The following is a 12355-nucleotide window of genomic DNA, read 5'->3' as shown; positions in this document are numbered from 1 at the left end:
TGCTCGTACCTTTAATAATTTGCAATTCTTCCAAACCTTCCAAGTCGTTTGAGTGTTGGTATTACATACACTAACTCAAAACACTAGTAAATTAAAACTTACATTCATTTTTTAATTTTATAAATATAATATACGCCAAATAATAAAAAGTTAAATTCAAGAAACTATTTTCACCTTTAGCTTAACAAAAAATATACGCAAAATATTAACGTCGCAAATCTGATTTAAAAAAAAAAAACAGAAAAATTATGCTATATTCAAATTAGTCTTATAATAATGCACTCTGCACTCGTAATTTTAAGCTTTTTGCTCATATATTTTTGTAACTTTCATTTCAATAAAAATATTGTGAGATATAGAAATATTTTTAAAAAGTTGGAGTGCAAAACATTTTTGCTATTTTTTGCAATTGAATCTAACATCATTTTATATAATAATTTAGTTCTCAGGTCTTTGTGATAATAATTTATTATGAATATTATATAAACATTTAAAAAACACGAATTAGGTGAAGCTAACATAGCGAATATAATTTTATTACATTCGCATATTGCTTTATTATTGACTGAATATGTCGGAAATTAGTAAACACATTATTTATTCACGACACGCTGTCCAAAATGCTTTGAAACGGCTCGACGAATGTGGTTCTTACAAATCAAAACCAAAAACTGACCGGAAAGATCGAATCTTGATTCGCGAGTCCCTTAAAAATCGTCGAAAAACGTCTGCAAAGATGGCTGCTGAAGTCTGCAAGCGGATGGCCATCCGTTTATTCGCGGACGGTGAGAAGAAGGCTCAACCATGTGGAACTCAGGTTGTATAGCCTAACACAAACCGTGGCTTTCAGAAATAAATAAAGCTCTAAGGTTAGAGTGGGCCAGAAAACACCGAGATTGAACATCTGAAGATTCGGCGAGTCATTCGGTAGGATGAAACTAGCTTTGAGGTAATTGTAATTGGTTAATATAAAAAAATATTTAAAACTTAATTTATTCATCAATTTTTATAGCAATAATTTTTTAAAATAATCTTACTTTTTTCAATATTTTTGTTTTGTTTTTGAGACCCCGTGTGTAGTGTATGTGTGTAAAAGAGTTGGAGAAGAATATCTAGCTGATTGCGTAGCCCTCAAAGTCAAATATAGTGGTGGAAGCGGTATGGTTTGGAGTTGCATGGGCAGAAAACCTATACACTTGCGGGGGGAGGGGGGGGGGTAGTATGAATAGTGACATTTATATTTCAATATTGGAATCCACTTTAATGGATCCCTAAAGGAAAATATTTCCAAGCACAGATCATGCTACCATCTGATTCCAGCAAGACAACTCTCGGTGCCATACTTCGCGTAAAAGCAGGGGTTGGTATGCATCAAAGAGTTTGACGCTTTTAGAATGGCCTGCACAGACCAGACCTAAATCCTATAAAGAATTTATGGATAAAATTAAAAGGAAAAGTTGCCCAATACAATTCCAAATCCTAAATTAAGCTGCGAGAAAAATTGCAGATAGAATGGAGAAAATTGTCTCCGTCCATCTGTAAGTCATTAGTTACAGTATGCCAAAAAGGGTTGCAGCTGTAATTAAACCTAAGGGTGAGCCTACAAAATATTTAAAATAAGCTTTAAATAAACACTTTAAACAACCTCGATCGGTTTTATATTTATATTTTCACGATTTTTAAGATATAACGCATTTATTGCTGTGCTCCATTATTATGGCTAAGCCTGTATATGTTACAGGTTACAGTAAATCTGTTATATTTTCACTGACATTTCAGTGAAATTACATCCAAATATGTTTTTACTGGTAGATATATATTTCTACTAGCGAAAATATAATTTAACTGATAAGCACCAGTGAAATTATATGTTGCTCTAAAATGTCTATAGTCCAGTCAAATAAGGCGAAATAAAGGCTAAATCTCGGAATGAAAGATAACAAGCTGAAATTTTGCACAGACCTTCGTTTTGATGTTCTAAGGACAGGGTGAAAAGTCTCATAAAATATCGTGTCTGCTAATCAAGATATCAAAGGTCAAAGGTCACAAAATTTGTTTTTTTGCAAATATCTCGCGTTTTATGCGTCGCACGTCATTAGATGCTTTACAAAACTTGTAAAACATAAAATTTTCTACAAGTTTGGTTATAATATTTGTTTTGTATCATTAACCGTTTTTGAGATATAGCGCGAAGAGTGGGAGGCGTACATCCGTTTATAGAATCCAGCGAGTATTTCTACCTGCTTAACTTGGTATAAGATTCGAAAAAGTAAACAATCGTGAAAAAAGTGGTCTCGGCAAGTCGTTTCAACCATAATTTTATTACTTTCTTCATTGTATTATTAGGAATTAAGAATGAAATATTGTTCGACAAAACATTTGTGCGAAAAAATTGAAAGAGTTGAGAGATGTCCTTACGGTGTATGTACCAGATGATAAGATCATTTCCAAATTAAGAGAAAAATATTTAACTGATATTATAGTTATAACGAAGATTGGATCATTCCCTATTTTTTCTTTTCGCGATGCTCAAGCTTAAGTTTTATCCATAGCTTGGTATGAAAATAAAAAAGGCACTTCGGAAGAAGAACAGTTGCGCGTAGTGGAAGCTGCTGCGGCGATTATTAGAGAAGATATTCGATCTTCTGTTGTTGAGACCAAGTCTTATCCGCCCCCGAGTAAAATATTAATGAAGAAATTCCGAAAACTTTATTACATTTTCTGCAAGAAGTTATTATAAAGAACAGAAAAGGAAAGACGGGGCATTTTAAAACGAAATACACAGCTATAAGTCATGCTATAATGACTTCCATACGAAAACAGTCCTTTTCTTCGCAGTTATTAATAGGCCTATCTGTATTTCTTCATAGAAGAAATACAGATAGGCCAAACATCCAAAAAGACTTTTGGATGTTTTGTCAAGTTTAGTTTTTTCGCTTCATATAGTGGTACTGTAAAATGTTAAATTTCAGCTGTTTTTCACCCACAGCCTTGTAATCAACCATCAGAGTCAAGTGCCTTAGTACAGTATGCAGCGGATAATGGAGAAAAATATTTATACTCTTGATGGCTATAATACTGTTCATATAATGGGAATGATAAAAATAATAACTTCAAAATCTGAAGTTATATCCGATGACCGCATAAAGAAATTTACAACAAAACCAAGTGCAAAGGAGTTAGCAGCACTATCACATATATAATATCTAATATTTTATCGCAGTTTCTAGACTTAAGTCTCTCACCTGCTTGACGAGGATTGGTGTCTGTGTGTGTTAGCACGCATCACCTTTTTATTATTATTTTATTTGAGTTAAAGAAATATTAGCTGGAATTAATCAAGCAAATCAGCTATTAAGCCATTTGCATGATTTCGTATTCTTTCGCGGTGTCTATTATTAAGCCTTTCAAAATGATTCTTAAGAGTGTCTATTTGTAGATCCTGGTGCAACATCGAATTGCGAACATACCAAGGAGCGTTTGCTGCGATTCTCAATGAAATATTCTGATGGGCTTGTAATTTTTGAGGGTATTTGCGGGTATTTATAATATGTCCCCACACAGGGGATGCATAAGACATTGCGGGTCTGATTATTGCTTTATAAATTAGCAGTTTATTTTTTATACTTAATTTACTTTTGCGGCAAAGAAGGGGGTAAAGCTTAGCTCTTGTGTATTTAACTCGATGAATTAGAGTGTCTATGTGTGGTTTCCACGAAAGTTTAGAGTCTAAGGTAAGACCTAAGTATTTGGCTTTATTATGCCATTCTATCGGTTTATTATACATCACTATCACATATACCCCTTCTAGTGTATGAAAATCATGTCGTACCCGGATTGAGCAAGAGATTCAAGTTCAAAATTTTAATGATGTAGAAGAACTAACCGAACAAATATTTAATGTAGTTGATTTGTTGTGGATGTACGGAAAGTGGAAAAATATCTCACCGTTGCCAGGGTGGAATGGATTTATTGAACAACTTACAAAAAACAATGAGAACTTTGTAACTTCTCGGATTATGTTTCTTACTTTTATTCATCATCCTGCGAGTAATATGGACACAATTTACACCACATTACAGTGTGCTATAAACACTGCCAAGAAACATGAACAAAGAACATGCTTAATAACTTTTGATCAGCCGTTGTACATTTAAAAGCACGTGAAATCGTAGCAGCTTCAGATGCTAACTCAGACTTGTCCAGAGTAGTTGTGAAACTAGGAGGCTTTCATATGCTTCTGTCTTTTATTGGATGCATAGGGTATATAATGAATGGAAGCGGAATCAAGGAAGCTCTCAGTACAATTTATGCTTCGAATTCTGTCGACAAAATGTTGGTTGGTCACGCTTTTGCAAGAAGTACCAGAGGCCATACGCTATTACTTTTTGCATTATCGATGATGATTTTTGAAGATATGGAGATTGAAAGTTATAATGCTTTAGATGGGTTCATTCAGCAGATAACAATTTGCGATGTTTCCTATGAAACTGTGGAAGAATGTGCAGGTAACTCTGGCTCCGTAGTTTACATAGCGTTATCCTATAAACGGATGCGCGCTTCCCACTCCCCGCGCTATATCTCAAAAACCATTAACCATACAAAGAAATATTATAGCAAACTTGTAGAAAATTTTATTTTCTGTAAGTTTTGTGAAACATCTAATGACATGCGACGCAAAGGAGGCGAGATATTTGCAAAAAAACGATTTTTATGACCTTTGACCTTTAATATCTTGATTAGCAGACACGATATCTTATGAGACTTTTCACCCTGTCTTTAGAACGTTAAAACAAAGGTCTGTGCAAAATTTGAGCTTGTTATCTTTCATTCCGAGGTTAAACCCTTATTTGACTGGACTACTATGAAACTTTTGTTGAACTCAAACCAAAACTAAACGAATTTACCAAATTCATCTTGATCTAATAAAAGTTCTAAAATTAACTTTAGTTTTTGAACTTTCATTAGGTTAGGTTTGGGTTGGTTTAATTTATTTTAAATATTATAGTATTTTGTCGAACGATGTGATGTCACAATTCTGTGAATCTCTCTCTGGATCATGTGGAAATACATACCAAATCATTTGTTTGTGAACAAAACAGTGAAAGTTTGTCAATTATTTGATACATTTTAACTGGCTGAGTTAGTGAAATTATTAAAATTTAACTTCACTGTAACATAAACCTTTAATATGCATCTAAATTATTTTACCTTTGAGGAGGAAAAGATAATAAAAATACACATATATATTTTTTTACTTTATTTGGAAAATTAAAAAGTAAAATTTGGCAAGTGAAAATAGATGCACACACATATGCCATCGATAAATTTGTCGTTTTGTTATAAAAGACTTTAAAAAGTAGGAATGATAGTAAAAAAAGTTTTATTTCTTTACATTATATAAAAAGAATCATAAATAACTTAAGATACGTAAAAGAACACGACAGTAAAGCTTTTATTAGATTCGTAATTTCGTGTTGATGAGAACTATTTCATTGTTATATATTTGATAGGTTTCGAAAGTCTATTATTTGTGATTGCTTATGTAATTCGATCAATTTACATACTAAGACGCTTAATAACCTAAAACGGTGACTAAATTACTTAAAAAATTACAAGCTTGACGATAAAAGTCTTGTTACGTTTATCTTCAAACGCATTACGATACAATATACACGATACATATACAACTTTTTATAATACATAAAAATACTATTTCATTGACTAAATTACTCACGCTCATTCGCTGCATAAATACTGCCAAAAACTTCGCACACATATCACGCATACCTTCTAGTTACATGGCGAACATGCCGACATACAATATTTACAAACACTCAATATCACACGTTACAAAATACATAATTTCAAAAAACCCGTATCTGAAGATTCATGATTATAATACAATCATCGTCAGTGTCTTAGATACGTGTCCATTTCGCAATTCCGTCAAATTTTTTAGCTGCTGCTGATGATCGTGAGGCTTTGGTTATTCGAGAAGTCTTATAATCTTCGTTTCTTTAACACACCGTCTCCATTGGTATTTTGACGTTGGACGTGTTGGTCGTGTTAGCTATCGTGTTGTTCGTCACCGAATCCCCCATCGACGGCAACCCTTGGGAGGATGAATGCATCGGTGCTCCGATCGCATTGGTCGCGTTGCTCTTCAGCAGTCTCATGCACCACATCTTTTTCACTGCGGCCCAAACCTGAAAGTAATCCCTTATTGGTGAAAAACGTTGCCGCTGCTTACAACACCACCGATTCAAATGTGGTGGTTTTGAATATTTATGAAATATTAAGACACTCACTTGAGGCTGGCATCCGACGACAATGAAGATCAAGACGCCTTGGAGTGCATTGATCAAATCGGTCATGTACCATAAATAGCTCGGACCTCCGACTGCCCAAGAGACTACGTCGGCTATCCAAGTCACTCCCATCACAATCACCAGTTTCAAGCAGACTCGTCCCAATGCGGCTCTGTAAGTTACAATATTATTAAGAAGCAAGAAAAGCAGAGTTTCAAATAAGCACATTGACAGAATTTTACCTTTCAGTTGTAGATTTCACATCTTCTCTCTTCCATAAACCACAAGTCAATTGTCTAGCAGTTGAAGCGAAAAGTAATAGATTAATACCCAAGAGTATGCCGATTGGTCCGAAGAAGAAAGTCAAGATTTCCAAATCGCCTTAAATTAATAAGTATTAAATTAATGCATATTCTTATTTAATATATATATATATTTACACTTTTAATATATTTACCGTAAAACCAACAGCGTCGTACTCCAAAGCGAGGTCTCAAGAATGACTGGTCTGGATCTTGAGGCAGTCTATCGAGAAGTAGGCCTATTCCGGCTATCAGCAGAGGGCCACCCCAAGCGTAGACTTCGTAAAAGCGAAGACGGCATACTTCTTGTCGTTTTTCAAGACTTGTCGGTCTAAAGTCACTGTGAAATACAAAAAAAATTAATTAAAAGGTAAGTGGCAGACTTTCCAAAGTAAACATTTGTTGTGAGAACAATTGGTGATACTTTTTTTAGTGAAAGTGAATTGCAGTTTAATAGAAAATCGTGAGAAGTATTGTTTAATTCAACTTGATTGATTTTTGAATAGAAAATGAGAGAAAGGTTTAACAGTATGTTTACATTAACTTGAATGTATACAGTTCAAGTAATAATTTATGGGAGTTAAGAACTTTTCCATGAGAAAAGTTAATAATTAAAATGTAAGTAGAAGTCTATAGTGTTTAGTAGTTGTAACATGATATTTTAATGAGTTTTAGATAACAATACACTAGGTTTTTCCTATAAAGATTCATATTATTCAATGTTTTCTGTGAGCAGTCGATATAAAACCTGAATTCGAATCTCACATGAACCCTAGAGTATTTCAATATCTATCGTGTTAAATGGATCAGAATTAATGATTATTATATAATTATAATTCCGATCACAGATTACGTTTTTAGATTTTCTTAATCTCATAGAAGAATATCGTAATGTACAGAATGATTCAATTCAATTTCTATGTTGGCAGCACTGTGAATCAGACAGTTGTCAATAATCACGTATGTTCAACGTGTTAAATATTAGTTTGCAACAACACATTTATTAAATGAATCACTTAGCTTAACCACCGCTTAAAATTGTTCCTATGCTCTACAGAAATAACAATTCTGTATGAACTATATATAGAAATTAATGGAAAGATTATAGTAAATATCATCGCCTTACTGAGTGAACAATTCGCAACGTAGTGAAAAATTTTGAAGAGACTGGAAGCGTTAAAGAAAGGGTAAGGCTTGTGCATCATCGTGCTTTAGCCGAGAATACTGCTGCTGCATGGCCGAAGACCTGGAATTGTCGATTCGTCAGCGTTCGTAGTTTTTGGGCTTTTTTTATTTATTTATTAAAATTATAACCATCGTGACCTGACAGGCAAACCCAATGCGTCACGATAGCCAAAAGTACAAATACATCATAATACATACAAATATAAACAAGACAAAACAACAGACACAAATCACCTCAACAGGTGTGCATTGTCCCATACGAACTGAACCAAAACTCCATATGTGCAAGAGAAGAGTTGGCAAGTGCTCCAGTTCTACACTTAACAGGCAAGAATAGTGGACGCGACCGAGAACTATAACCACCTTCAGGAGCCCACATTTGAAGCTGCTCGAGCACTGAAGGATTGTCTACGATGCCCTTGAGCAATTTCCAGAAGTGTTTAATTACATAAACACTTCTGCGAGTCGACAAAGAAACGTATCCCAGGGCTCCCAAAATAAAAGCACTGGGAAACAAGAACGGATAATACCCGTATTCCTTCAAGTATAAATATCGAAGAAATTTACGTTGTACTTTTTCCAGCTTCAATTCATTACATTGATTCATTACGCCTGGGATTCAAATGATGGAGCTAGTTTCTAGTATGCTGCGGACTAGAGTATCATAAAGAGTGCGCAATACTAAAGTATTCCTGAAGTAACGCGCATTTCTCAAGATAAAACCGAGCATTTTTAAGGATTTGCTATGAGTCTCTGCAATGTGCTGGCTAAATTTCCAACGTTCTTCGAAAGTCACTCCTAAATCCTTAGTTGAAGAAAACCTTTCCAGAAAATATCCGCCTAGATGGTATGAATATTTTGCCGGCGTTAACGACCTTGAAAATGAAATTGTGTGACATTTCTTTACACTGAAAGGCAATTGGTTATAGCAAGCCCATTTTCATATAGAGTTGAGATCCTCCTGTAGGTCGAGGGAATCAGAAATCGAATGCATTTTCTTGTAAATTTTCAAGTCGTCTGCATATAATAAAAAATCTGAATGCTCTATTGCTGTTTCTATGTCATTAATGAACAATAAAAACAACAATGGACCCAAATTGGATCCTTGAGGTACTCCAGTAGGGGTCTTATATCGTTCTGAAAAAGAGTTATTATACTTGACGAATTGATATCTATTGGTCAAGTAATTTGAGAATAGATTTATGAGATCTTCAGAAAACCCGAAATTAGATAACTTTTTTACAAGTAAAGCATGGTTAACTTTATCAAATGCTTTTTCAAAATCTGTGTATATGACTCCCTTTGGCGCAGTTTGCATCTGGACTTGCACTTACACCTGTATAAAATTCAGGACAACGAAGAATTTACACAATTGGATGTTGGAGCAGCAGGAAGTTGATGCTGATTTTTCAAAAAAACGTTTCTTCTCTAATGATGCACATTTCCACCTCTCTGGTATTAGTTAATAAGCAAAATGCTAGGAAAATCCTGAAAATATGATTCACGAGAAACCATTACATGCCCAAAACGTGATTGTTTGGTGCGCATTTTGGTCAGGCGGCGTCATTGGGTCTTACTTTTTTGAAAACTATGAAGGTCGTGCTATATGCGCATGATAACAGATTATTTTTGCCATGGGATCGAAGATATTGATGTGGCATGTATAGTTTTTTTTAGTGATGTATTTTATTATATGCAATATTTTTCTATGTTTATATTAAGAACGTACCACTTTAAGACGGATTTGAAATTAGCGCTTAACTTAATTTGTGACTCGAATTATCTGATATTTGTGGCATAAATCTGTAGTTTATAAATTGTATTCTAAGATATTTAATTTCTAAAAGTAATGAATTTTATTTATCAAATTATTGACCTTTTCTGCAAACATTTTTTCAGAACTTTTTATCTTCAGTGAAGGACACTCGCAACTAAAGAGTATTTAAATACCAGACGTCCAGGAATGTGTGAAGGTGGCCAAGTAGATTTGTTCTCCAAATCTCATAGCAATCACCGCAATCAAATCGATTGAAAAAAATGTTGAACAATCTCACACCGAGCGGCGTGAAAGAGTGCGTTTAATATTCAAGGTCTTCCGCTTTCCACCGTTCTTCTGTGACCGAACAGGAATTATCAAGATGTTACGAAAGCCTGCTTCGGAGACATCTCTGACGTTGAATCGACCGACATCCTGATTCGAAATTGCCGTGAAAGTGAAACTCTCCAAATCCGGGTCGAATACAATATCGCCGTTGACAATAACAATGATGCGAAGAATACATGGTGAAATTTCATCATCTTCGTCGACCGGACGTTGGTTGGTCAACGTTAAGATATTTCTCATTAGTATCCTCTTCTGAGAGTTGACCCTTTTAGCGGGTTAGAAGATGTTAAAAGGAATCGTAAATTTCTGAAAACGCGTGGGATTTTTTGATGCGTTTATTAAAAGAGAAAAAATGGACAACGTAAATATTAATGCTGATGTGATTTATGCAGTGCGAATCTACAGAATTAAACACACTTTGGTGTTTAAAAAGAAAATATGAATGTGCGAACAGCTCAAAAAGTTCTCGAAATTTAATTCAATATTATTTGTGGAATTATTTATACCACATTGAGAATTTTTCGTGGATCTAATAATCTTGGTACGTTACTATTTATTATTAATAATGCAATATAAACATTAAATTCCTATTTTTGCAGATGGATCACTTGATGAAAAATTAGTCCAATAGGAACATGTGATTTTAATACTCAAGAAAGCAACAACATTAATGGTATCCTTGTACATGTAAGTTACAGTGCATCTGTATTTTTCAGTATATGATATTTTTATTAGTAGAATTTCTGTAGATTTTTTACATTTTATTAAGATATCAATCAACGTCTCGAAATATTTACAAAAAACAACTACGAATACGGACATGTCATCATGGAAGCTGGTCCCGAATTAATTCGGACAGATTAAGCGTTTCGCCAGGATGTCAGCTATTCAGGCTCGTTACCAAAAACCTTTTATGACGCATTCCATAATAAGAGCAAAGCTCCTGAATCGCATGAATGAGACCCTCAAGTGCTTAATTGAACTCGTGTAGGTGGTTGTTAAAGGAACAAAGAGAGTCCGGCGAGAAAAAAGACCTCTCGCAAAATGGGAGCTACGTGACCGCTCTTTGAATTCGACGATTCGTTTTCAAATTTCACAAAAGACAAATCTGACCCCCTCTACCCCCGCGTCTGAACCGTGACCGTAAGTTTTTTTCGTAAACCGTGGGAAAGTGTCTAATTGATGATTTTAATAGCTCGTGCGTGTGGTCCCGGAGAGGTTTTGGGTCTTTTTTTCACCTGGCGAGAGGCTCTTTATTACGATTTAGATAGGTGTAACTTGATATATTTTTTGTTGTTATGCGTGGGTCGAATCTTGCGCTGCTTCCTTTATTATAGCACATCGAACATGTTGATTTATTCGGATAATCCAGTTTGAGTTCCGATACCAGTTTTGGATTACACTCTCGATTGTGAAGCATTGATTTTTATCGATAGCTTATTCAAATGTTATTCAGATGGACTAGATTATTTACATATTTTTATCTCAGCTATAACTTGGTGGATGTTGGGTTTTATGTGCTCCAACAGCACTAAATCGCAAAATATTGGTCATAAAAATGCATGTCATTTAATGACCATGAATATTAATGGAATTGAAATATTAAAAAACGACCACTGACTGACCAAATTTTTTTGAAAATTGGTATAGCACCAAGGATTGCACAATAGCCACGCAGAAATTAAGAGTCTCGCTCATACACCACAAAAACTTTTTACTCATAAGCATACCGAGCATGTATATAAAAACACTAATTGTTTCGCATCATATAAACATTGTTTGACTTATCCTTTATAATCAAATGTTCATGAAACCAGCAATTTTGGAGGTGAAGCTAAAAATTAATTTGATTGACTCTTAATTTGTCTCGTCTCCTATACGTCCGACTTTCGTCAAAGGACAATTATAAAGAAAGGCGAACTTCTGGCACATGCATTGTTTAAGTATAACAATCTCAACATGTCTGCACTCATCCAAAAATAAATAAATTGAGGAAGTTAACCAGAATCTATTTTACTCAGGTCAGTGTTTTTTTCGAATTAGTTCTTTGTCTTATTATAAATTCCAAGATCTTCCACAAAACTAGCCAATGTGAGCTCTTGGTAACTCGAGCGTGTAATTAGCGGCTAATTTCACGCACGAATCTCTTCCGACACGTAACAATTAATTGATTTATAGCAGTGCTTCTAAACACTAGTTGCGATTAAGTCATCGATGCGCGATCTCCGTGAAGAACCGGAATGGATATATGTATAATATAACATGTATCGTACGTTGAAAGGTCTAGCAACTGGATCTCCATGCTAATCAAGCTTAATTTCGGGTTCTCTTGTAGGCGTTTTGAATCTAGCCCAATTTCCAACTTCCTCGTTGGCTCCAAGTGCAGAGGTGTATAAACGCGTCTTTGAAAATCATCTAACTACGCACGTATGACTCCTTTGTGTCGAGATTGA

The 12355-nt window shown here is 34.6% G+C and overlaps 1 protein-coding gene across 3 annotated transcripts in view; it reads right to left on the bottom strand.

Annotated features, from left to right (window-relative positions):
* Positions 1 to 2051: 2051 nt before the first annotated feature.
* The window catches only part of mthl1 (adhesion G-protein coupled receptor methuselah-like 1), a 121345-nt gene continuing 111041 nt past the window's right edge, over positions 2052 to 12355 (bottom strand). The window contains exons 3-6 of one of the 3 annotated variants that reach the window (XM_088196425.1): positions 6769 to 6953; positions 6554 to 6692; positions 6312 to 6483; positions 5246 to 6222 (exon numbers count right to left, since the gene is read on the bottom strand). In XM_088196425.1, coding sequence (XP_088052551.1) covers positions 6070 to 6222; positions 6312 to 6483; positions 6554 to 6692; positions 6769 to 6953 — 649 coding nt within the window. In that variant the 3' untranslated portion in view covers positions 5246 to 6069. Of the gene's footprint in view, positions 3189 to 3790; positions 4863 to 5245; positions 6223 to 6311; positions 6484 to 6553; positions 6693 to 6768; positions 6954 to 12355 lie in introns of those variants that run through there. The other 2 variants (XM_088196424.1, XR_015811258.1) reach the window with 2 other exon arrangements.

This window comes from Plectrocnemia conspersa, unplaced genomic scaffold (genome assembly GCF_051122295.1).
Source record: "Plectrocnemia conspersa isolate PC_06_02 unplaced genomic scaffold, ASM5112229v1 ptg000011l, whole genome shotgun sequence".
Taxonomy (NCBI): Eukaryota; Metazoa; Arthropoda; class Insecta; order Trichoptera; family Polycentropodidae; genus Plectrocnemia; species Plectrocnemia conspersa.
The sequence above is the reverse complement of the archived record's forward strand: the minus strand, read 5'-3'. Positions and strand labels throughout refer to the sequence as shown.